The sequence below is a fragment of the Hylobates moloch genome, unplaced genomic scaffold (genome assembly GCF_009828535.3).
Source record: "Hylobates moloch isolate HMO894 unplaced genomic scaffold, HMol_V3 SCAFFOLD_9, whole genome shotgun sequence".
In the NCBI taxonomy this organism is placed as follows: Eukaryota; Metazoa; Chordata; class Mammalia; order Primates; family Hylobatidae; genus Hylobates; species Hylobates moloch.
The window spans coordinates 123,286,437-123,311,509 of record NW_026652284.1 but is presented as its reverse complement, the minus strand read 5'-3'; the positions used below and the strand labels follow the sequence as shown (position 1 = coordinate 123,311,509).

Sequence of the window (25,073 nt, the reverse complement as noted above, 5' to 3'; positions counted from 1 at the left end):
CTTGGACAAGCACCAAAGTTGAATGAATTTTCAACAAAATGGAATTAAAGTCTATATGTTTTCCGATGTGACTCAGGTTGAGAAATGTGTTTTAGGATCTACTTGCTGGTTTCTCTTTTCGATCCAAATGTATGATCTACCCTGATAAATAACAAGTTATAGTGCCACCCCCGCCACCAGAAACAGAAAAGAAAAAAGAGACAGCCCGCGGCACTGTGTAAATAAAGTCAGCACACTGTTGTGCGTAAACAGATGGCCTGGGAAACGCTCCCTTGGCATAAATAGCAATCAATCATAATTAGTAAACAGGTGTGCCAATCAAAAGAATTTACGTGACAGGTTAACAAGGACTAGGAAAGTGTGTGACTTTCCTGAAGGAGTTCTTTGTTCCTGATCAGAGAACTCGATACCTGTTAGCATTCACTGCCACCTTCTTGTAAGGAGAAAGAACTCTATTGGCATCATCTGAGCAGCCATTTAAAAACTGGAATCTACAGTGATTCCTGAGTGGGCAGCGAGGATGGCTGCTGATGTGCTGTGTGGTCTGGGAGAAGTGGGGCAGTAGGACAGGTGGAGGAAAAACCTGATGGCATCTTCCACGGCGTATTTACTGTTCCTTTACGCGGTGCCAAGTCAAACAAAACAAGCGCTCGTACAAGCTGTTATTAATTGCCTTTAAAAATCTGTTCTGTTTTTTTCCAGGTACTTAAAATACCAGTGCCAGTAAGTGGTTCTTATGTATTTTGGGGAGAAAATTTTATTTTTCTTTTCTTCTGATATTTTAAAAATTCATTGATCTTTCAAGATGAGCCAAGGTTTTTTAAAAGAATGACAGTAAACAGTTCATTCTTTACAAAACTGTCTATAATGCCTTATTTGAATGTTAATCGTATGTGCTTTCTCAAAATGTTGTGAACTACCAAACTTATGGATTATCGCTAGGTTATCAGGCATGCATTAGTCTTTATCAGAATAAAATGAAATGTCATTACTGTGGCTATTACTTTGTCCGTGGTCCTTCCCAGGGCCTGCTCCGCCCCACCTTCCTTCCTGCTGCCTGATGTCTCAGTGGCTTCTGAATGACTGTGTTCTAATAAATGATCTTAAAACAGAAAAGCAACAACAACAACAAAAAATAAAGTTGGACTAAAAGTTAAGCCTAAAAGTGTGGTAATAATCAGCACTATTAAAGGCAGTAGGGCAGACAACAGCCATTGCTTCCAAGTTCCCATGGAAGTTCCTAAAGATTCAGTTTTGTCTGTCTGGGTAACAATGTTTTTAATATGTTCTAGGACCAAACTGGGCTGATTGATGGAGACACAGCATGCCCTTTTAGATATAGACACATTCCTCCTTGTCCAGCACGAGAAGATTTAAGGCCCCTCGGTTTTGCAGGACTACAGGAGCCAGGGAGCCCAGGGGCTGTCGAAGACTCGTGAGGCCTCTGCCGTTTGCTGGAGGGCCATTCAGTCTCCCAAGACACTTTATGCTGGATTCCCAAGGCTCAGTCTCCCGTAGCTGTCCCTGCTGATGCCAATAGAGAGGCTAATACTAAAGCCAAGGGAAGATGGGGTCCTGCTCGGAGGCGGCTGGCGCGATGTTGGTACATGGGAAAAGGGAGGGACGTAGTAGCCCGTGTGGAGTTAGATGGGGGGAGCTGTAAGCGAGGGAGCGCTGTCCCTTCCAGAGTGGACGGAGTCGTAGATACACTGGAGATCTACAGCCCCCCAAAACTCCATGTGGTGGTGAAATTTGTGCTACAGAAGTATTTTTCATTATAGTGGTGAAAGCGGCGGAGGTTCTATAAAAGGCGGTTTTCTATTTTCTGGCCTGTAAGTGAAAGGTTTTGTGCAGCTATGTTGGCAGTGATCACTGGGCCCATCAGGGGATGGTAGAGTTGGATGGTAGTGTTAACAAGTTCTTTAAATCGGGTTCCCCTCTTACGGTCCCACCACAGGTGTAGTTCTCTCTCTTTTTTTTTTTTTGAGACAGAGTCTCGCTCTGTCGCCCAGGCTGGAGTGCAACGGCACCATCTCGGCTCACTGCAAGCTCCGCCTCCCGGGTTCACCATTCCCCTGCCTCAGCCTCCCAAGCAGCTGGGATTACAGGCGCCCGCCACCATGCCCGGCTAATTTTTTCTATTTTTAGTAGAGGCAGGGTTTCACCGTATTAACCAGGATGGTCTTGATCTCCCAACCTCATGATCTGCCCACCTCGACCTCCCAAAGTGCTGGGATTACAGGTGTGAGCCACCGCGCCCGGCCAGGTGTCGTTATCTTTAATAGGAAATGTTGATGGTCCCCAGAGGATATATTGAGATAGAGTGATTAAAGGCTTCCCATGAGAGGGCAGCCCAGCAGAAACCAGACGTCCCAGTTGGGCTGACAGGAAGTAGAGACCATGCCGGTCAGGGAACAGGATAGAGCAGGAGATTGATTGCATAGGCGAGTTGTCCACTTCTCAGTCAATTCCTGCAGACGTACGGACTAGATAGCTGACCCAGTGACAAAGGTTCGGCTACACTGACTCTCTTGGAGCTTTCCTGCAAAAGTGGTGGAACTGGCATGATTGCTGTAAAGGCAGAAGGGGAAATACTCCAGATAAAAGATACACTAAGAGAGCATTTCTCCTATTGGAACATTTGGATTACCGTTGATCGTTAAGAGGGGGATCTTAAAGAATCCATGACTCCACCCAGTAAAATCCCTTTGTATTGACTGTTGGGGCTGCTATCCCTGTGGGCCAGCGAGTTTGTTCCTGGAGGTGTGCTGGGAGGGCAGAGTCTTCCACCGGCACAGGTCTGGCATATTCCCAGCGTTTGGTAGTCATAGAAAGCCAGCCAGGTTGAGTTATGATTAATAGACTAACAGTATGGTTCATCGCTTCCCTAGCACACAGACCAGCATCTCTAAAAGCGCTCAGAGCACGGCAGGCGAGCACCAAGAAAAGGAAGATGTTCCTTGTCTTCCAGATCAGCCCCATCTGGGGTTGTTTTCTTGAATAGAAACTTCAGAGCCTCTGTGAGCTCTCGGGTGTAATGAGCGGCTTCCTCTGGTTTCTGTAAAGGTTAATTGCAAAGTTTAATTCTGGTCATGTGGGCCCAGCTGGCGACTCCCTGCAGCTTTACAGCCATTGAGGGTGGTTCGTAGCACTTGGTAAGGTCCCTTCCATTTAGGAAGAAGTTGATCTGCTGGGGAGCCTTCCTTCTAGGTTTTTAATAGGACCCAGTCTCCAGGCAGCATTTTGCGGCTGTGTTTCACTTGCCCAGGTGAGGGCAGCACTGTGTTGCCATATTCCTGGATGGCTAGCTGTACCTGGCGTAGGTTTTGAATATATTTTATAATACACTGAGTTTCAGGTTTGATTAACAGGTCTAAGGTGAGGGAGGGTCTCCCATAAGTCATTTCAAAAAGGCTAAGTTTCCTCTTCCCTTCGGGGACCGTTTGTATTCTCATGAACGCTATAGACGACAGAGTATACCAAGACCCAGAAGTTTCCTGGCATAATTTTGCCAGGGTTTGCTTTAAAGTGTGACTGGTCCTTTCAACGTTGCTGGAGGATTGCAGCCTCCATGAGGAGTGGAGATGATACTTAATTCCCAAAGCTCGAGCTCCCTGCTGGGTTCTGGCTGCAAGGAGCGGAGGAGGCCAAACGCGCCTCGGCCACTTCTGAAGCTTTCTCTGTTCTTGGGGGAGAGCTTCCACCCAACCGGTAAAGGTGTCTACAAAACGCAAAAGGTATTTAAAGACTCGAAAGGAGGGCGTGTGGGTGCATCAACCTGCCAGTCCTCAACAGGACGGGTTCCTGGGTTCCTCGCTGCTGGACTGGGGTTAGTAAGTGAGAGGCCTTTGTCTTTGTTTGCCCCCAGGGTTGTTTTGGGAGCAAAGTTCACAGGCCCGAGTGACTCTATTGTGGTCACCAGGCCCTTGCCCATAAAGAGATGGTCCACCCAGGTGGTCATGGTGTCCCGCCCCATATGGAGATACTCACGTAAATTTATTTATTTTTTTTTTTTGAGACAGAGTCTCACTCTGTCACCCAAGCTGGAGTGCAGTGGCACGATCTCGGCTCATTGCAACCTCTGCCTCCCGGGTTCAGGTGATTCTCCTGCCTCAGCCTCCCGAGTAGCTGGAGTTACAGGTGGGTGCCACCACGCCCGGCTAATTTTTGAATTTTTAGTAGAGACGGGGTTTCTCCATGTAGGCCAGGGTGGTCTAGAACTCCTGACCTCAAGGGATCCACGTGCTTCGGCCTCCCAAAGTGCTGGGATTACAGGTGTGAGCCACTGTGCCCAGCTGGGAATCATGTAAACTTTTAACCATTTTCTACTGGTTGGGCTGAGGAAGCAAGAACTTTTGACCTATGAGCCACTAACCCTCAGGTGTTAGAGTCCCCTGACTTTCTTTAGCTTATGCTTGTTTTGATGTTTTAATTATTATTTTTTTTGAGTCAGAGTCTCGCTCTGTCACCCAGGCTGGAGTGCAGTGGTGTGATCTTGGGTCGCTGCAACCTCTGCCTCCCCAGTTCAAGTGACTCTCCTGCCTCAGCCTCCCGAGTAGCTGGGATTACAGGCATGTGCCATCACGCCTGGCTAATTTTTGTATTTTTAGTAGAGACGGGGTTTCACCATGTTGGCCATGCTGGTCTCGAACTCCTGACCTCAGGTGATCCGCTCACCTTAGCCTCCTAAAGTGCTGGGATTACAGGCGTGCGCCACCACGCTCAGCTGCTAGTTCTTTTGTAGTTAAGATGGATTTACATCAAGAGAATGGGCACAGGGGAACAAGGCCAGCTGAGCCACTGCTCCTGGAGTTCCCTCTTAGCTTTCCTGTCAGCCTTTGCATTTCCCAACGTCACTGAGGAGTTTCCTCTTTGATGTCCCAGGCAGTGAAGGACTGCCACTTGCTCAGGCTCCTGCACAGCCTCTAAAAGCTGCAGTATTTCTTTTGCAGATGTAATGGGGGATTTCCTTGCATTTAGAAGACCCATTCTTTCCAAATAGTTGTGTGTGCACGAGGGACAAGGAAGGCGCCCTTGGAGTCGGCGCACCTGTGAAGCGCCTTTCCCTGACCCTGAGCCGGGCCCTGGTCAGGGGACTCGATCTGCTTTTTGTGCCGAGGTATTAGGTGGCAGTGTGGGCATCTGCTGTTTGGTGTAGACTAACCACAGCATGTCCTGCCCCTCTTTTTTTATTTTCCGTGCAACTACTTCCATCAGCGAGCCATTCAGCACCAGGATTCTAGAGGGTGCACCCCGAGGTCTATTCTACTGCGAAAGGCCTGGCCCATGTTTCAACCCTGGAACGAGTTAGGTTCTCCCAGGAACAGGCTGGCATGAGAGAAGCTGGATCAAGGGTACCACAGGTTTTTATAGTAACCTTGAGGGAGTCCAGGAGGGCGCCTGATCATGGCGAGTCTTCCTCCCAAGAGCCAACATGGCCCTTTATTTCTAAAACTCCCTGCACCTGGTGGGGAGTGAGGCCCTCGAAGGTGTGTCTGAGAGTCAGGTTTTGGGGCTGGGCAAGGTGGCTCACTCCTGTAATCCCAGCACTTTAGGAGGCTGAGACGGGTGGGTCACTTGAGGTCAGGAGTTTGTGACCAGCTTGGCCAACACGGTGAAACCCTGTGTCTACTAAAAATACAAAAATTAGCCAGACGTGGTGGTGCACGCCTGTAATTCCAGCTACTCGGGAGGCTGAGGCAGGAGAATCGCCTGAACCCGGGAGGCGAAGGTTGCAGTGAGCCAAGATCATACCACTGCACTCCAGCCTGGCGACACAGCAAGACTCCGTCTCAAAAAAAAAAAAAAAAAGTCAGGTTTTGGGCTTCTTCTACTATAATGGCAATGGCTGCGACTGCCCTAAGGCAGTCAGGCCACCTGCAGGGCGCAGAGTCCACCTGCTTTGGAAAGGAGCCAACCAGACGAGACGTTTCTCCCACAACCAGACAGGGTGTTTCTCCCAGTTTCGGGAGGACTCCTAGGGTTACTCTCCATTTCTCTGCTACAGAAGGTGAGTTTTTGTGTTTTTGCTTCCATTGGATTAGATCATTTATTGATGTGAGTCCATAAATTAGATCATTTATGGGACATGTGCCATAATGGTCCCCTCTCCATTTGGGACCTCCCATAAGGGGAGCGGTTTCTCTGGCCCTGGATGGTGTGAAGTCCCAGTGCGAGCAGCTCCAGCCGGGTGAGTCCCTATTGTACCTGGAAAGGAGGAGGAGCATAAGGAGAGAGTGAAACGGGATTAGATTCCACAGGAGACTCTGATAGTGCGGCGGGTGCTGGGGAGTCGGAAGGAGGTGTGGAGCCCTGAGAACCCCTATCTGGACTTGGAGTTGGGCCATGGGGCCTGGAGTCCCTTCCCTTTAATAAAAGAGGGTCTTCGCATGGGTCTGGGGGGCTTTCTGGCTTACTGGATTTTAGCCTGCAGGTGCTGCATAAAGCCAGGTTCTATTGTAAGGCCATAAATGCCTACTCATGGGTACTTCTGACCATTGTCCCTGATTCCAATGGAAAGACGGAGCTGCAGGATGGCGATGAAGCTCACAGTTCCGCTCTCTGACCACTTTTCATTGTCAGCTAACTTGTACCCAGGCCAAACAGTGGAACAAAAGATGTCTTTTCCTTTTTAGCTCACCTAGCCGAAAGGTGTTCCAGTTTTTACAGATACATCCCAGGGGTGTTCAGTGAGAGTAAAGGAGGTGGTTCCCATGGTGCCGAGAGAATCCTGCAATGACAAAAACAGATACCAAAGTCCAGGAGGTCACAGGTGTCCCCGAGCCAAGCTGGACCATGACAAGGTCTGGGACAGCCCCTTGAACCCCATGAAACCAGGGCCCTAGGAGGTCACGGGCATTTGGCATGTACCGTCCTGGGTCTCATGGGCGCTGGAAGTCTCCAGGCCTGACTGAGGTGGCCCCCGCTGCTGGCTGGGGGGCCCAACGTCTCGCCAGCAAGCCTTTCCCTGCCTCACTGGTTGGCCATTGGTGACGCCCGATTACAATGCCTGGAATGCCCGATGCAGTCCCCACAGCCTGGCATCTACATGACTGAGCATCTTTTGTTCAGCAAAGAACGCCAGTTGAAGGACCATCTGAAGGAGGTGGAAAATGCATAAGGTCTGGAGGGACAGGACATTTTTAATGTGTCCCTCAAAACAGATTTTGGCCAGGCACGGTGGCTCACACCTGTAATCCCAACACTTTGGGAGGCCAAGGTGGATGGATCACTTGAGGTCAGCAGTTCGAGACCAGCCTGGCCAACATGGTGAAACCCCCATCTCTACTAAAAGTACAAAAAATTAGCCGGCTGTGGTGGCAGACCTCTGTAGTCCCGGCAACCCGGGAGGCTGAGGTGGGAGAATCACTTGAACCAGGAGGCGGAGGTTGCAGTGAGCAGAGGCGGTGTCATTGCACTCCAGCCTGGGCAAAAGAGACTCCGTCTCAAAAAAAAAAAAAAAAAAAAAAAAAAAAAAAGAAAAGAAAAAAGAAGAAAATTTTGTAAAACAGAAAACCCGACCAGACAATAAATCACAATGGCCACGAGGTGGCGGCCGAGTGTTACCAGAGGGACAGCAAACGAGTGTCTGAAACGAGGCCAGAAAGGTGTGAAACGAAGCAGCAAAACAGCCCGAATACTGAATGTTGAGAGCAACCGATGTGGCTGGATAATGATGAGTGGTGCAGAGGCAGCAGCCAGAGGAGAGCAGCACAGATATTCACAGAAACGGTCCAGGCAACTTAGAAACCTTCCCCAGAGCTTGACTGAAACAGCCCTGGGAAAACCAGCGGCAGCCAACCAGGGAGCCTGGCACTGCCACGGTACCCGCTGCGGGGAAGGGAAACTGGAGTGAATGACGCAGACAAACCTCCATCCGAGTCACAGCACCAGAAACGTTGGCGGCTGCTGTGAGGCCTCCATTCTTGTCTTCTTAGTTTAAAAGAATTTAAACAAGAGACACACAGCCAAGCAGATGCAGCACAGAGCAATGTATTGCAAAGGAGAAAGAATATTTTGAAAGTTCGATGCAGAAGAGATAGGACGCCCTGAGAGAGAGGATTCACGGCCGGCTGCTCGTAAGGGCGAGACAGCAGAGACTGGCACCAGGGAGGCTCCTCCGTGGGAGTCTTCCATGATTCCTCACAGCGGGTGGGCAGAGGCGTTGCTAGCAAGCATGTTCTGGGGGGTCCTCTGGGTGCACACGCGCAGTAGCTGCACTTGCTTGCTTGTATGTCGCATATGTCATTAGCATCTTAAATCTCCACCAGGGGTGTGTTTTCTGTTATAATGAGCAAAGGGTCAGTCTGAGGACAGGGAAAATCAAATATGCCTGCTCTCTAGCTGGGGAGGGGGGATTTCTCTCCTGGAGCTAGCTTTGCTTGGATGAGCTGGACCACAGCGCAAATGCAAAGGCTTACTGCGTTGACTGTACGGGCCACGGTGGCTGCATCCCAAGGATATGGTCACTTCCTTGACTACCTATCCTGGCTATGAGCAGAAGTCAAGCCCTTGGGCAGGCGCCGTGCCTCTCACGCTTGTAATCCCAGCACTTTGGGAGGCCGAGCCAGGCAGATCACCTGAGCTCAGGAGTTTGAGACTGGCCAACATGGTGAAACCCCGTCTCTACTAAAAATACAAAAAAAAAAAAAAAAAGCCGGGCGCGGTGGCAGGCGCCTGTAATCCCAGCGACTCTGGAGGCTGAGGCAGGAGAATCACTTGAACCCTGGAGGCAGAGATTGCAGTGAGCTGAGATGGTGCCATTGCACTCCAGCCGGGGTCACAGAGCAAGACTCCATCTCCAAAAAACAGAAAAAAAATCAAGCCCCTACCATAATGCTAACCTTGTGGCCTTTCGTTAGTTTTATAAAGGCGGCTTTGGTCTCAAGGAGTGGAGTAGTTTTGGGAAGAGACTATTATCATCCTTACTTTACTTTTTATTTGTATTCATTTATTTTTGTTTCGAGATGGAGTTTCGCTCTTGTCACCCAGGCTGGAGTACAATGGCACAATAACGGCTCACTGCAACCTTCGCATCTCAGGTTCAAGTGATTCTCCTGCCTCAGCCTCCTGAGTAGCTGGGATTACAGGTGCCCGCCACCACGCCAGCTAATTTTTATTTATTTTTTTTTAGTAGAGACAGGGTTTCGTCATGTTGGCCAGGCTGGTCTCGAACTCCTGACCTCAGGTGATTCACCTGCCTCGGTCTCCTAAAGGTATTAGAGTTGTGAGCCACCATGCCTGGCCCATCCTTACTCTAAACTATGAACTAAATTCCTCCCATAGTTAGCTTGGCCTATGCCACCTGAGCAAAGGCAGGTTAGCTTGTGAGATTAGAAGCAAGATGGAGTCAGTTATGTTAGATTCCTCTCATTTTTTTTTTTTTTTTTTTTTGAGCTGGAGTCTCACTCTGTCACCCAAGCTGGAGTGTAGTGGCGCAATCTCATCTCACTGGAAGCTCCACCTCCTGGATTCACGCCATTCTCCTGCCTTAGCCTCCCAAGTAGCTGGGACTGCAGGCACCTGCCACCACGCCCGGCTAATTTTTTTTATAGTTTTAGTAAAGACGGGGTTTCACTATGTTAGCCAGGATGGTCTCAATCTCCTGACCTTGTGATCCGCCCACATCGGCCTCCCAAAGTGCTGGGATTACAGGCATGAGCCACCATGCCTGGCCTCCTCTCAATGTTATAATCTTGCAAAAGTGGTTTCACTCCTGGCCTCAAGCTACCTTCCTGCCTTGGCCTCCCAAAGTGATGAGATTACAGATGTGAGCCACCAGCCCCATCTACTGCCAATTCCAGTATAAAGGGTAAATTGAGCTGGGTGTGGTGGCCCACACATGTAATCCTAGCACTTTGGGAGGCCAAGGTGAGCGGATCACTTGAGGTCAGGAGTTCGAGACCAGCCTGGCCAACATGGTGAAACCCCATCTCTACTAATATACATAAATTAGCTGGGCATGGTGGTGGGCACCTGTAGTCCCAGCTACTAGGGAGGCTGAGGCAGGAGAATTGCTTGAACCCGGGAAGCAGAGGTTGCAGTGAGCCAAGACTGTGCCACTGTACTCCAGCTTGGGTGACAGAGTGAGACTCCAGCTCAAAAGAAGAAAAAAAAAAAGTAAATTGGCCCTGGAGTCACCTATTGCTCCAGTAGCAAGTTCCTGTGAAATGGAAATTCAGGCGCCCATCCTTGTTCTGGGCCAATCAGGAAGAGCCTGAGGGGAGGAGCTGCTGAGGGCAGGGCCTCTCCCTGCCCCACCTTCCTTTCTCTGGCAAGCCTGCAGGGCAAGTGGCTGAGAATCAGCCAGAGGGAGGAAGGTGAGGAGGGGTGGACCAGGCCTGGGAGGGTCCTGGGTGGGGGCGCTAAGGAGAGGAGGTGCGGTATAGCCATGGGGCTCTGGGTGAGAATTGCAGGGAAGGATGGGAGGGAGGAATGGGGACTGGGGTTGGGGCGTGAGGCAGACAGTTCTCCTTTGGGTGACTGTGCTGAGGACCGGGTGGGAGAGGGAGAACCGGACGTTCTGGCTTTGCTGCTGTGCAGGACGCATTCGAGCCCTAGGAGGGTGAGGTGACCGAGGGCTGCTCCGATGCGCAGCAGCTTGTCTGTGCACTAGCACCCTAGAATGAGCAGTCTCCAGGCCATGAAGACCTTGTCCTTGGTCCCGCTGGTGGCCCTGCTGAGCATGGAGAGGTGAGAAGCAGAGGGGCCTTTAGGGGACTTCGTTCCAGCGTGCTCCTGCTGCCCCGTGTGTGCTGGAACTAGTTGCGGGTGAGTGTGCTCGGAAGGCGTGCCTGCTGGGGGTGGCAGGCTTCGGTGTTCCAGTGGCGGGGGTGACTGCTGTGTTTGGTGCCTGCTCTGTGCTTGTTACCTCACGTGTTGGCTGTGCTCACTTCCTAGGACTCACTGGGTCCTGGGCACAGGTATGCCTTTGGCATTGAGCAGCGGCTGCTGGTGCCTCTGGACAAAGAGGTCGTGTTGGAGGGTTGCAGGCCGCCAGTTGCAGGCAGGTGTGTGGGGCTATTGCAAAGGCCACGGGTCCAGGTAGCAGGTGTGGGACAAGGGTGGTGGTGAGAGTGGGTGCCCTTGTGGGCATGGGACGCTCACCAGGGCATTGGTGTATGTCCTGGCATGTGCTGTGGTCACCCACCTTGCCCTGTCTCCCAGCTCAGGGTCTGCGCTGCTACGGATGCTTGGCGGTCTCGGAAGGGGCCTCCTGCAGTGTGGTCTTGTGCCCCTTCCTGGATGGGGTCTGTGTCTCCCAGAAAGTGAGCATGTTTGGCAGTGAGTCCCTGGGGTGCCGGGGCAGAGGGCAGGTTCTGGGGAGGGAGGGGCACTTCTTAGATAGATGCATGATGGACCAAGGTCCCCCTACAAGCCCTCAGCACTTTGGGGGCCAGTCTGTGGCTCCTGAGGTGGGGAGTGGGGGTGGGGTGGGCGTGGGGGGCAGGGCCTGTGCAGGGTAGGGTGGAAGAGCCTCAAGGCTGAGGAGCCTGGGCCACCAACCTGAGCCTAAGGATTGTGGGTCTGCAGGGACAGGGGATGCTCCAGGTTCTAGAGCAGGGGGCGCCCACAGGGCCCTCATCACTGTGGAAACCATCCCAGCCCCTCCCAGTGCCCAGCAGCAGGGCCCACACCAACTTCCCAGTAGCCTCCCATCGCCGGCTGCTGTAGCTACTCTGGGGACCCCAGTGGCCTCTGCCCCTTGTCCCCACTTCATGACATGGGTCTCACCAGCTCCATGCAGGAGAGGGGCAGGCTGTGAGCATTCAGTGAGTTACCTGCCTGGAAGAACCTGGAGACAGTTAGCTTCAAGCTAAAGGAATGACTCTGGAATGGTGGGTTATCAGCCAGGCCATGGGAGGACTGGGGAGGGGCTGCCACCTGCCCAGGCCCTCAGCACCCTCAGCACCCTCAGCTCTCGGAGCTGCATCTGTCCCCAGGCCACACCCTTCAGTGAGGTGAGGCAGGAAAAGGCCTGCCCTGGCTGGGCGTGGTGGCTCATGGCTGTAGTCCCAGCACTTTGGGAGGCCAAGGCGGGGGAATCACCTGAGTTCGGGAGTTGGAGACCAGCCTGACCAACGTGGAGAAACCCTGTCTCTACTAAAAATACAAAATTAGCCGAGTGTGGTGGGGCACGCCTGTAATCCCAGCTACTGGGGAGGCTGAGGCAGGAGAATCCCTTGATCCCAGGAGGTGGAGGTTGTGGTGAGCAGAGATCGCCCCATTGCACTCCAGCCTGGACCACAAGAGTAAAACTCCATCTCAACAAGATAAAAAAAAAAAAAAAAAAAAAAAAAGCCAGCCTGGAGCCTGCAGCTGTTTCCCAAAAGCAGCACCCAGCTCCCCTCCACAGCCCACCCAGCTCCCCTCCACAGCCCACCCAGCTCCCCTCCACAGCCCACCTAGCTCCCGCTTCGGGGGGCCCAAGGCCGGGGCAGGGTGAGGGCTGCCTGGGGAAAGAACTCAAACCCTGCTGCCCTTTCTGCCGCAACTCTGGTTCCCTGGGTGGCCTCAGCGTCCCCTAAGTGAAAGGGCTCCGATGGCCTTGGTCCTGACGGCTTTGATGTTCGGGCTCCCAGCCAGCAGATGTTGGGGTGCGGAGCTTCCCCGCAGAAAGCCCCTGAGGCCCCAGGGCAGGGCCCTGCTCATCCCCCACCCTGCTCTCTCACAGGTAAAGTGAGAGGGGAGAACAAGCTCTGCCTCCCCTCCTGCCAGAAGGACGTCGGATTCCCTCTGCTGAAACTTACAAGTGCCGTCCTGGCCTCCCAGATCTCCTGCTGCAAGGGAGACCTCTGCAATGCGGCGGTCCCGGCAGCCCCTGGGCCCTGTGCGTGCAGCTCCTGCTCAGCCTGGGGTCAGTCTTCCTCTGGGCTCTGCTGTGAGGGCCTTTCCCGCCCCCTCCCCTGCAGCCCTACCCTCTGTCCCTGTGCGTCACCAGCTGCTTGGTTTTGAACAGCTGCTTCACTGAATTGCAGGAATTCTGGTGTGGCTTTTCAGCCATGAGATCAGGGGAAGGATGTGGCTAGGGCAGAGGTGGGGGCTTCCCTGTCAGGGGACATATCACTGCTTAAACTCATTGTCCTCCGGGCCCAGGCCCTCCAGCCCATGCTCCCTGCAACACCACTCTTTTCAGAGCTGGGCCTCAGAGACTGGGCCCCACCGCCGGCTGCTTGGGACCCAGGGTCATAGAGAACCCGTGGCCCAGGGTGGGAGTCCCCGGCTCCATCCAGCTTGCCACTAACTTGCCGAGGAGCCAAGGCCAACCCCTCAGCTCTCTGGGCCACCTGAATCCAAGCAAGGAGAGAATGTGGGTCCCGGGGGCCCTGCCGGCCTCCCGCACAGGGTGAGGGCACCCCTCTCAAGGTCAATAAACAGCCCTTTGCTGGCCCACTCAGCGTCAGCACTCAGCTTCTTCCTTGCCATTCCCGAGGCCACCCACCTGCCACTCTGACCTCAGGCCTCTGCAACATCCTGCTGAGACCATGGCCTCGGGGAGGTGCTCCTGGGGCATGGGTGCCACCCCAGGGACCAGAGCCCACACAGTGCCAGGCTCGTGGCTCTTCTGGCAGAGCTCTTGCCATGTGGCTCCAGGGACATCTGAGCAGGGTTGTCAGAGAGCCTGTGGATGGTCACCAAGAGGCAGAACTCCTGCAGCCACCAGCCATCCTGTGGTGTGGGGGCCAGGCCTGTCATTTCTGTGCCCTGGCTGGGGCTCCCATGATGCCCCATGTCAGGGGTTAGACTGGTCTCCCCTGGTGGTGGGAGAGAGGGGCTCCTTCAGGACTGCACTCTGGACAGAGTACCCTCCCCTGTGCTGGGGAGGTGGGCCAGGTGCAGCTGGAGGCAGGGAGGGTCAACCCAGGAAAGACCCACCTCATTGGTGGGGGCACCCTGCTCTGCTGGCCTCAGAAAGCCCTGGGTGGATGGCTGTCCCAGCCTGGAGTCAGGGCTGGGCTCAGAACGCCCTGTGTGGACGGCCGTCTCAGCCTGGAGTCAGGGCTGGGCTCAGAACGCCCTGTGTGGACGGCCGTCTCAGCCTGGAGTCAGGGCTGGGCTCAGAACGCCCTGTGTGGACGGCCATCTCAGCCTGGACTCAGGGCTGGGCTCAGAACGCCCTGTGTGGACGGCCATCTCAGCCTGGACTCAGGGCTGGGCTCAGAACACCCTGGGTGGACGGCTGTTGCAGGAAGTCAGGGACCCCAAACGGAGGGACCGGCTGAAGCCATGGAAGAAGAACATAAATTGTGAAGATTTCATGGACATTTATTAGTTCCCCAAATTAATACTTTTATAATTTCTTACGCCTGTCTTTCCTGCAATCTCTGAACATAAATTGTGAAGATTTCATGGACACTTATCACTTCCCCAGTCAATACCCTTGTGATTTCCTATGCCTGTCTTTACTTTACTCTCTTAATCCTGTCATCTGGTAAGCTGAGGAGGATGTATGTCCCCTCATGACCCTGTGATGATTGCGTTAACTGCACAAATTGTTTGTAGAGCATGTGTGTTTGAACAATATGAAATCTGGGCACCTTGAAAAAAGAACAGGATAACAGCAATGTTCAGGGAACGAGGGAGATAACCTTCAACTCTGGCTGCCTGTGAGCCGGGTGGAACAGAGCCATATTTCTCTTCTTTCAAAAGCAAATGGGAGAAATATCGCTGAATTCTTTTTCTCAGCAAGGAACATCCCTGAAAAAGAGAATGTGTCCCTGAGGGGAGGCCTCTGAAATGGCCCTTTTGGGAACGTCTATCTTTTATGGTTGTAGACAAGGGATGAAATAAACCCCGATCTCCTGTAGCATTCCCAGACTTATTAGGATGAGGAAATTCCTGCCCAATAAATTTTGGTCTGACCGGTTGTCTGCTCTCAAACCCTGTCTCCTGATAAGATGTTATCAATGACAATGGTGCCCGAAACTTCATTAGCAATTTTAATTTTGCCCCATCCTGTGATCCTGTGATCTCGCCCTGCCTCCATTTGCCTTGTGATATCTTATTACCTTGTGAAGCATGTGATCTCTGTGACCCACACCCTATTCATACACTCCCTCCCCTTTTAAAATCACTAATAAAAACTTGCTGGTTTTACGGCTCAGGGGGCATCATGGAACCTGCCGACATGTGATGTCTCCCCCGGACACCCAGCTCTAAAATTTCTCTCTTTTGTACTCTGTCCCTTTATTTCTCAGATCAGTCGACACTTAGGGAAAATAGAAAAGAACCTACATGAAATATCAGGGGTGAATTTCCCCCAGTAGATGAGCATCTCAGCCTGGGGTCAGGGCTGGGCTCAGAACAGCCTGGGTGGACGGCCGTCTCAGCCTGGAGTCAGAGCTGGGCTCAGAACACCCTGGGTGGATGGCTGTCTCAGCCTGAAGTCAGGGCTAGATTCAGAACAGCCTGGATGGACGGCCATCTCAGCCTGGAGTCAGGGCTGGGCTCAGAATGGTCTGGGTGGACGGCCATCTCAGCCTGGGGTCAGGGCTGGGCTCAGATGACCAGCAGTCTTTGCCCTGCCATGCCAGGAGCCACATCTCGTGACCAGGTCCTGGCCTTCCACACTGGCCAGACGCCTCCATCCAAGACGTCCTAGTCCCTCCAACTGCACAGCGTGACAGCCACCACCCAGCCATGCCCCGTACTCCTGGATGTGATTTGCTAATTAGGGTCAATGGGGTAAGATGCCCAATTAAATATGAATTTCAGATAAACAATTTTTAGCATAAGTATGTCCCAAACATTGGTAAAAATGACTATTTGTTGTTTATGTGAGATTCAGATCAAACTGGGCATCTTGGACTTTTTATTTGCTCAACTAGAAACTCATGAGTGCCTAAGGAGGTCAAGGGACATTCCAGACCACCCCAAATCTGTGTCAGACACAGGGGCAGCCACAATGGGGTGCAGTGGTTGTATGTGGGCGGCAAGCCAGCCAGGCGCCAAGGCAAGAGACCAAGGACACGAGCTGTTCCAGTGTAATAAAATATAAAACAAGAATAGTTATACCAGATATAGATCTTAGATATGATTATATATGAAGATCATCAATCATTAGTTTGTAGTAATTACTCTTTATCCCAATATTATAATAATCCCTGCTCTATAATCATAACCTAGGAAAAACCAGGCCATACAGACATAGGAGCTGAGGGGACATAGTGAGGTATGACCAGAAGACAGGAGTGCGAGCCTTCTGTTATGCCCGGACAGGGCCACCAGAGGGCTCCTTGGTCTAGTGGTGACGCCAGCATCTGGGAAGACGCCCGTTGCTAGGCGGACCGTGGTCTAGCAGTAGCAAGAAGTGTCAAGGAACAACACCCACTACTTAGCAGACCGGGAAAGGGAAGTCTCCTTTTCCCCGGGGAGTTTAGAGAAGACTCTGCTCCTCTACCTCTTGTGGAGGGTCTGACACCAGTCAGGCTTTCCCTCAGTTATCCGGAGGCCTAACCGTCTCCCTGTGATGCTGTGCTTCAGTGGTCACGCTCCTAGTCCACCTTCATGTTCCATCCTGTACACCTGGCTCTGCTTTCTAGATAGCAGTAGTTAATTAGTGAAAGTACTAATAGTCTCTGCTATGCAGATATAATGGCCTAAGCTGTCTTTCTCTTTGTCTTCTCTCTCTCTCTGCCTCGGCTGCCAGGCAGGGAAGGGCCCCCTGTCCAGTGGACACGTGACCCACGTGACCTTACCTATCATTGGAGAAGACTCACACTCTTTACCCTGCCCCTTTTGCTTTGTATACAATAAATAACAGCACAGCCAGACATTTGGGGCCACTACCGGTCTCCGCGCATTGGTGATAGTGGTCCCCCGGGCCCAGCTGCCTTTTCTTTTATCTCTTTGTCTTGTGTCTTTATGTCTACACTCTCTCGTTGCCGCACACAGGGAGAGACCCGCCGACCCTGTGGGGCTGGTCCCTACAGTTGTACCTGGTGACTCAGGCCGTTCATCTACCTCCTCGTGTCCCCCCTGCCTCCAGCACCACAGTGTCATGCCCTACCCTCCAGGGGGTCCAGAAAGCAGTGCTTTTGCCCAGGGCCATGGTCCTCTAGACAGAGGGTTCAGCCCAAGGAGGGCAGCCCTGGTTCCCAAGCCTCCTGCAGCACTGACTCTTTGCTGCAGCTGGCCTGGGGTTTCTGGCCATGGCTCGCCCTTGGCTCACCTCTCCAGAAGGTCTCTGGAAGCTTCTTCCCCACAGGGTCCTCCCTTCTACTGTAATCTTCCCTGGTTCTGGGAAACAAACTTGAGAGGCCCAGGCACACCCCACCTCTTCTCTTTCGGTCTCCACAACTTCTCCTCTGCCTCATCCCCAAGGGCATCACTCTGGCCCTTCCCCTCTCCAGTGACCCTCTCCACACCTTCCCGGCTTCCCCCTTCCTCTGAGCATCCCAGATGCCAAAGGACGAGGTGAGGGGGCCTTTGGAGAAATGTTGCCTGATGTCACTGGTCCCCCACGCTCGGGGACCCACGCAGCCCGCTCTGCAGGCAGCCCCCTCCCCACAGGCAGCCCCCTCCCCGCGGGCAGCCCCCTCCCCGCGGGCCGCCCCCTCCCCGCAGGCCGCCCCCTCCCCACAGGCAGCCCCCTCCCCACAGGCCGCCCCCTCCCCGCAGGCCGCCCCCTCCCCACAGGCCGCCCCCTCCCCACAGGCAGCCCCCTCCCCGCGGGCAGCCCCCTCCCCTCAGGCCGCCCCCTCCCCGCAGGCAGCCCCCTCCCCACAGGCAGCCCCCGCCCCACCTCACCTCACAGCTGCAGGGGTCGGGGCTCGGGAGTGCTGGGGGCAGTTCAGGTTGAAGGCTGGGCGGCGTGCACTTCTCCCCCAGCCTCCTGGGGTCCAGGCATCACCGGAAGCGGAGTTTGTTCCCACTTTGTATCAGTCGCAAAGAAAGAGCACCCAATTGGACAAAAGGCAAGCAGGCTGCGTTCCTGGCCCGGAGTGGGGAAGAGCGAGCCCCTGCCCTGTCGGCGAGGCTGGGGCCGGGGTTGTGAGGAGTCCCATGCGGGGAGGAGGCTGCGGGAGCGCCTCAGTGCGCCTCTTGATGCCGCGCATGCTTAGCAAGCCCTGGGGACTGTCCTCTCGGGCAGGGACTTCCGCCTTGTAATGACATGTCACTGATTTAAAGGGAACTGGGGGTCACCAGCTCTGGTCTGTGCCCGTCTGGCGCGTTCTTATCTCCCTGGTGTTTGGCAGGAGATCCTAAACCTCTCCTGGTATGCTGAGACATCTGGAGCTCATGAAGCCTCGGAGCCTGTAGATGAAGAGATTAAAGGAGAAAGAAACCCCGCCCTGGGGGAGTTGGGGCCGGGTTAGCCTGGAGGCCACGCCTCTGCAGGTCTCCCATAGGCTGGGCCAGCCTCTGCCCTCCCTGCTTCCAGAACCCCGGAGGCTGATGGCCTGTGGCGGCCACTCTCCACCCACCCCGGAGCCCAGCCTAGCGGGGAGAAGGCCGCCCGCCCCGTTCGAATGTCCCTCTGCTTCCAGGGTCAGCCTGCACGCCACTCTCACAGAGGCCAGACGGGCGCTGGGGGGGGGACTCGGTTCATCCTCTGCCTGAGGAGGGGGTCTGGGGTGCGACTGAGCCTTTCACCCTTTGAGAGGAGTCAGGGACGTGCAGCATCTCCAGCAGGCTGGTGGCAGAAACTGATGGAGCAGAAGAGAGTTTACAAAATCGGAGCGTTTACCAAGAGCCTCCCTCCCTCCCTCCCTCCGTCCCTCCTTCCCTCCCTCCCTCCGTCTCTCTCTCTCTCTCTCTGTGTGTCTCTCAAGTAGAAGTGTGGTCTCTGTGTTGCCCAGGCTGCTCTTCAACTCCAGGGCTCAAGCGATCCTCCTGCCTCAGCCTCCCAAAGTGCTGAGATTACAGGTGTGAGCTACTGGGCCCAGCCCCAGGCCCTCTTACAGGGGTGGGTTGCCCAGAAACATTCCAGTGCTCCATCCCCCTCCGGGTGCAGGGACAGGACCCCTGCCACCCCCAACCCAGGCCCAAAAGGAGGGGCCAGGAGGAGAGGGGCCACCAAGGCAGGTGAGCTGCTTAAGAGGAGCGAGGGCTGTGGACAGTCCTGCGGACTGCAGGAGGGGCCAGTAGGATCCATACCCAGCTTCTCTCTCCTGCTGGGCTCCTGCTGGGGCTCCCTGTTGGTCACCCCAAAACCTACTGTCTCTCATCGCTGCCGGGGCTGGCCAGGCTCAGCTGCTGGTTCTGCCTTGGGGCACCTCCTAGGTGGAGTCAGGGCGGCTGAAGGTTTCTCCACTCATGCGTCCACTGTCTGGACATCCTGCCCCTGCCCAACCTCCCGGAGTTGCAGTGTGTGAAGGCCACACCACAGCCCCTCCTCTGCTGCCTCCCTCATGTCTGCCCCAGAATGATGCTCTTAACTCCCTCATTAGACGCCCCCATCCTTCCAGACTGTACCTCTTGACACCCTGAGTACAGTGCAAGAGACCCTGAAGAAACTCACAAAAGTGACAATTGGAGGCTCTGGGAGAGTGAAGTCACTTGCATTTATTTTTATTTACTTATTTTTTTTTTTTAGAGATGAGGTTTTGCTTTGTTGGCCAAGCTGGTCTCTTGAACTCCTGGCCTCAAGTGATCCTCCCATCTTGGTCTCCCAAAGTGTTGAGATTACAGGTGTGAGCCATTCTCTCCCGCTTACTCTGCGTTTTACAGGATGGGATGTGTTGATGAAAGAAAGCCAAACTCTAAAATATTTGAAGAGGTTTATTCTGAGCCAAATGTGAGGACCATGACCTGTGACAGAGACTCAGGAGGTCCGGGGAACATGTGCCCAAGGTGGCCGGGGTACAGCTCGATTTTATACCCTTTAGGGAGGAAGAAATTACAGGCTGAGATGGTTTGGATTTGTGACCCGCCCAGATCTCATGTGGAATTGGCAGAGGGGCCGCGTGGGAGGTGATTGGATCGTGGGGTCAGATCTCCCCCTTGCTGTTCTGGTGATAGTGAGTGAGTTCTCCGGAGATCTGATGGTTTGAAAGTGTGACGCGTCCCCCTTGGCTGTTTCTCCCTTGGGCTCAAGGGATCCACCTGCCTCGGCTTCCCAAAGTGTTGGGATTACAGGTGTGAGCCACTGTGCCCGGCTGAAGCCTCTGTTGATCCTGATTTTTTTCCCATTGCTATTATGGCTGTTTTTCTCCTCTTCTTTTCTTGACTAGTCTCTCACAAGAATTATCCACATTTTTAAGGCTGGGCACGGTGGCTCACACCTGTAATTCCTCAATTTGGGAGGTTGAGGCAGGTGGATAATTTTAGGTCAGGAGTTTGAGGCCAGCCTGGCCAACATGGTGAAACCTCATCTCTACAAATAACAAATATTAGCTGGGTATGGTTGCACGAGTCTGTAATCCCAGCTACTTGGGAGGCTGAAACACAAGAATTGCTTGAACTTGGGAGGCGGAGGTTGCAGTCAGCTGAGATTGCACCACTGCACTCCAGCCCTGGCAACAGAGTGAGACCCTGTCTCAAAAAAAAAAAAAAAAAAAAAAAGCAAGAGTTATCCAAGTTTTTAGTTTATCCAAAGAAATAACTACCTCGTGTATCCTATCTGATGTGTACATAATTTCTATATTATTAATTTCTGATGTCACTTTTATTCGTTTCTTTCTTCCGTTTTTTTGGATTCCATTTGCTGTTCTTTCTGTAACTTCTTGTGATGAATGCTTCATTCATTAATGTTGAATCTTTTTTTTTTTTTTTTTTTCGAGATGGACTCTCACTCTTGTCACCCAGGCTGGAGTGCAATGGCGCGATCTCGGCTCACTGCAACCTCCGCCTCCCGGGTTCCAGCGATTCTCCTCTCTCAGCCTCCCAAGTAGCTGGGATTACAGGTGTGTGCCACTACGCCCGGCTAATTTTTGTATTTTTAGTAGAGACAGGGTTTCACCATTTTGGCCAGGCTGGTCTCCAACTCCTGACCTCCAGCCTTGGCCTCCCAAAGTGCTGGCATTACAGGCATGAGCCACCGTGCCTAGCCTGAATGTTTTTTTTAATGTATGAAGGTAAGAGCCAATGGGAAATCTTCCCTTTTAACGCCTGACATTTCCATGAAAACTCAACTCAGAAAAGGCAGATTAACTGGCGAAAAGGCGCAGAGGTGTATTAATGTGTCCACAGGGGAAAACGCAGAGCGATATCCTGCACCCCCCAGCGGGGTTCAGACGCTTAGGGACCATCCTGGCCACACAGGCCATGGGGAGAGAAGAGGATTCTGAGGGTAGTGGAGCAGGGAGCAGAGATTAACTTGTAGATACTTCTCTTTGGAATGTGAATGGGCCTGAGGGACAGACATTATTCTCTCGTGAAAGGGTTTGTTCAGGTATGGTGACATTCTTTGTCTGGGGGTAGGGGAAGAAGACACAATTGTTCTTGGTGAGACCGGACTTTAGGCAGACAATGGAGCTTCAGAGAACTCCATCCTGACTTTGGGAGAGTCTGTGGGTTGTGGGGGAGGACAGAAAGTTCTTGAAGTTTCTTCAGCATGTCAAAGTGCCATATTTTAGGGTATTGGTTTCTGAGACCTAACAGTGGATACAGTTCTCTCAAAGCATGCAGTTACGGCTGGGCATGGTGGCTCACGCCTGCAATCCCAGCACTTTGGGAGGCTGAGGAGGGCGGATCACGAGGTCAGGAGATCGAGACCACGGTGAAACCCCGTCTCTACTAAAAATACAAACAAATTAGCCAGGCGTGGTGGTGGGCGCCTGTAGTCCCAGCTACTCGGAGAGGCTGAGGCAGGAGAATGGCGTGAACCCGGGAGGCGGAGCTTGCAATGAGCCGAGATCGCGCCACTGCACTCCAGCCTGGGCGACAGAGCAAGACTCCGTCTCAAAAAAAAAAAAAAAAAAAAATTAGCCAGGTGTGGTAGTGCATGCCTGTTGTCCCACCTACTCGGGAGGCCGAGATAGGAGAATCGCTTGAACCTGGAGGTAGAGGTTGCAGAGCCGAGATCGTGCCACTGCACTCTAGCCTGGACAACAAGAGCAAAACTCTGTCTCAAAAAAAAAAAAAAAAAAATTCAAAAACTAGCGAGATGTGGTGGTGCGTGCCTGGGGTCTCAGCTACTTAGGAGGTTGAGGCGGGAGGATCACTTGAGCCCAGGAGTTCAGGGCTGCAGTGAGCTTCGACTGTACCCTCTGCATTCCTGTTGCATTCAGCAACAGAGCGAAATCCTATTTTCATTTTGATTTCTTCTGTGACACATGGGTTATTTATCAATATACTTGTTCATTTCCAAACAGAGGAGCATTTTCTTGTTTTGGGTAATAATTTCTAGTCTAATTTAACTGTAATTAGAGAAGCTACTCTGTATGATTTCAATTAATTTGTGAAAACTTTCTCATGCCTCATTATGTGATCAATAGTTGTAAATGTTTGTGTGTACTTGAAAAGGATGTGTGTTCTGGAATTGCTGTGTCCAGTTTTCTATGTTGGTTACCTTTCTTTTTTTAATTTTAAAATGTGTTTTATTTTTTAAATTTTTAAATGGAAAAATTTTTTTTTTTGGTTTTGAGACGGGGTCTCGCTCTGTTGCCTAGGCTGGAGTGCAGTGGTGTGATCTCGGCTCACTGCAGCCTCTGCCTCCCAGATTCAAGCAATTTTCCCACCTCAGCCTCCCGAGTAGCTGGGATTACAGGGGTGCACCACCACACCCGGCTAATTTTTGTATTTTTAGTAGAGATGGGGGTTTCACCATGTTGGCCAGGCTGGTCTCAAACTCCTGACCTCAGGTGATCCATCCACTTTGGCCTCCCAAAGTGCTGGGATTACAGGCGTGAGCCACTGGGCCTGGCTTTAAAATTTGCTTTAAAGTACAGGGTCGCTGGGTGTAGTGGCTCATGCCTTTTATCCCAGCACTTTGGGAGGCTGAGGCTGGTGGATCACAAGGTCAAGAGATTGAGACCAGCCTGGCCAATATGGTGAAACCCCCGTCTCTACCAAAATTGCAAAAATTAGCTTGGCATGGTGGTGCATGCCTATAATCCCAGCTACTTGGGAGGCTGAGGTAGGAGAATCACTTAAACCTGCCAGGTGGAGGTTGCAGTGAGCCAAGATCGTGCTACTGCACTCCAGCCTGGTAACTGAGCAACACTCTGCCTCAAAAAAAAAAAAAAAAAAAAGCGTCCTGCTATGTTGTCCTGTGCTCAGGCAGCCCTCCTACCTCTGCCTCCCAAAGCGCTAGGGTTGCAGGTGTGAGCTGACATGATTAGCCTCCATTAATTTCTTTTTTTTGTTTGTTTCTGTTTTTTTTTTTAATTTATTTTTTTTGCACACAAAACAATAAACATTTTCTAAAAATACATACAAACAAAAAGATGCGTATCAAACATATGAGGAAGGTTGCACATGGGAAGTCGGGGAATAGAAATGGGGGGTGGGAATTAAAATAAATGAGAGAGGGACTTTGTATGGATCAATGATAATAACTCAATCCTCTATTTGACAAAGAAGAAGGAGAAGGAAGAGGAAGAAAAAGAAAGTGGGATAAAGGATCAGAAAGGGAAGAAAATAGAAAAAATTAGAGTATGACTCCAGGGTAGACCTGTTTTGTTGTCGCTGGGTTGGTTGGTTGGTTTTTTTTTTTTTTTTTTGTTAACGGGAGGCTGCTTCCTCCGTCCCCCAGGCTGGAGTGCAGTGGCGCGATCTCGGCTCACTGCAAGCTCCGCCTCCCGGGTTCACGCCATTCTCCTGCCTCAGCCTCTCCGAGTAGCTGGGACTACAGGCGCCCGCCACCACGCCCGGCTAATTTTTTGTATTTTTAATAGAGACGGGGTTTCACCGTGGTCTCGATCTCCTGACCTCGTGATCCGCCCGCCTCGGCCTCCCAAAGTGCTGGGATTACAAGCGTGAGCCACCGCGCCCGGCCGGTTGGTTGGTTTGTCTGTTGTATTTTTCATGTTTTGCCATGTTGGCCAGACTGGTCTCGAACTCCTAGCCTCAAGTGGTCAACCCGCCTCGGCCCCCCAGAGTGCCAGGACCACAGGCGTGAGCCACCACGTCCAGCCCCCACATTGCTTCTGGCCTCCATGGTAGACCTCCCAGACAGGGCGGTCGGGCAGAGGCACTCCCCACATCCCAGACGGGGCAGCCAGGCAGAGACGCTCCTCACTTCTTCCCAGACGGGGCGGCCGGGCAGAGGTGCTCCTCATTTCTTCCCAGACGGGGCGGCCGGGCAGAGGCGCTCCTCATTTCCCAGATGGGGCGACCGGGTAGACGCGTTGCTCATTTCTTCCCAGACGGGGCGGCCGGGCACAGGCGCTCCTCACTTCTTCCCAGACGGGGCGTCCGGGCAGAAGCGCTCCTCACTTCTTCCCAGACGGGGCGGCCGGGCAGAGGCACTCCTCACTTCTTCCCAGACGGGGCGGCCGGGCAGAGGCGCTCCTCACTTCCCAGACGGGGTGGCCGGGCAGAGGCGCTCCTCACTTCTTCCCGGACGGGGCGGCCGGGCAGAGGCCCTCCTCACTTCTTCCCGGACGGGTAGCCTCCATTAATTTCTTTCGTTCATCCTGGTTTTTTTTTTTTGAGACGAATCTTGCTCTGTTGCCCAGGCTGGAGTGCCTCCGGATTCAAGCGATTCTCCTGCCTCAGCCTCCTGAGTAACTGGGACTACAGGCACACACCACGACTGGCTAAATCTTTTTTGTATTTTTAGTAGAGACGGTTTTTCACTATGTTGGCCAGGCTGGTCTCAAACTCCTGATCTCGTGATCTGCCCACCTCCCAAAGTGCTGGGATTACAGGCGTGAGCCACCGTGACCGGCCTATTTATCCTGTTTTAACTCTCTGTTGATTTTTCATCTGCTATTACAAGTGGTGTTACAGGGCCTCAGAGTATGATTCTTTCTCTTTTTAGTTCCTCAACTTTAGTTTTATTTATTTTCTGTACATTTAATGGATGTTAAAAAATTTAGAATTATCATCTTTGGGTTAACAGTATTTTTTATCATTTTGAATTAAACCTTTTAACTGCTATTACTGCTTTATGCCTTAAATTTTCTTTTGTCTGTTGGTAATCTATTTATAGAAGGGTTAAGGCTGGGCACAGTGGCTCACGTCTA

General features: G+C 52.6%; 1 protein-coding gene and 1 long non-coding RNA gene across 2 annotated transcripts; one reads left to right on the top strand and one right to left on the bottom strand.

Annotated features, from left to right (window-relative positions):
• Window positions 1-5,045: 5,045 nt before the first annotated feature.
• Window positions 5,046-18,248, bottom strand: LOC116813650 (uncharacterized). Its single transcript, XR_009214832.1, has 5 exons — window positions 17,749-18,248; window positions 11,150-11,318; window positions 7,871-8,281; window positions 6,641-6,730; window positions 5,046-6,207 (listed from the first exon to the last, which is right to left on the bottom strand). It is a non-coding gene; the product is annotated as an uncharacterized LOC116813650 (long non-coding RNA).
• On the top strand, window positions 8,063-13,449 carry LY6S (lymphocyte antigen 6 family member S). The gene is given in 6 exon segments (XM_058443981.1): window positions 8,063-8,151; window positions 10,543-10,692; window positions 10,970-10,971; window positions 11,167-11,283; window positions 12,674-12,808; window positions 12,811-13,449. Coding segments are annotated over 5 exon segments (396 nt in total). The 5' UTR covers window positions 8,063-8,151; window positions 10,543-10,624; the 3' UTR covers window positions 12,885-13,449.
• Window positions 18,249-25,073: the final 6,825 nt, after the last annotated feature.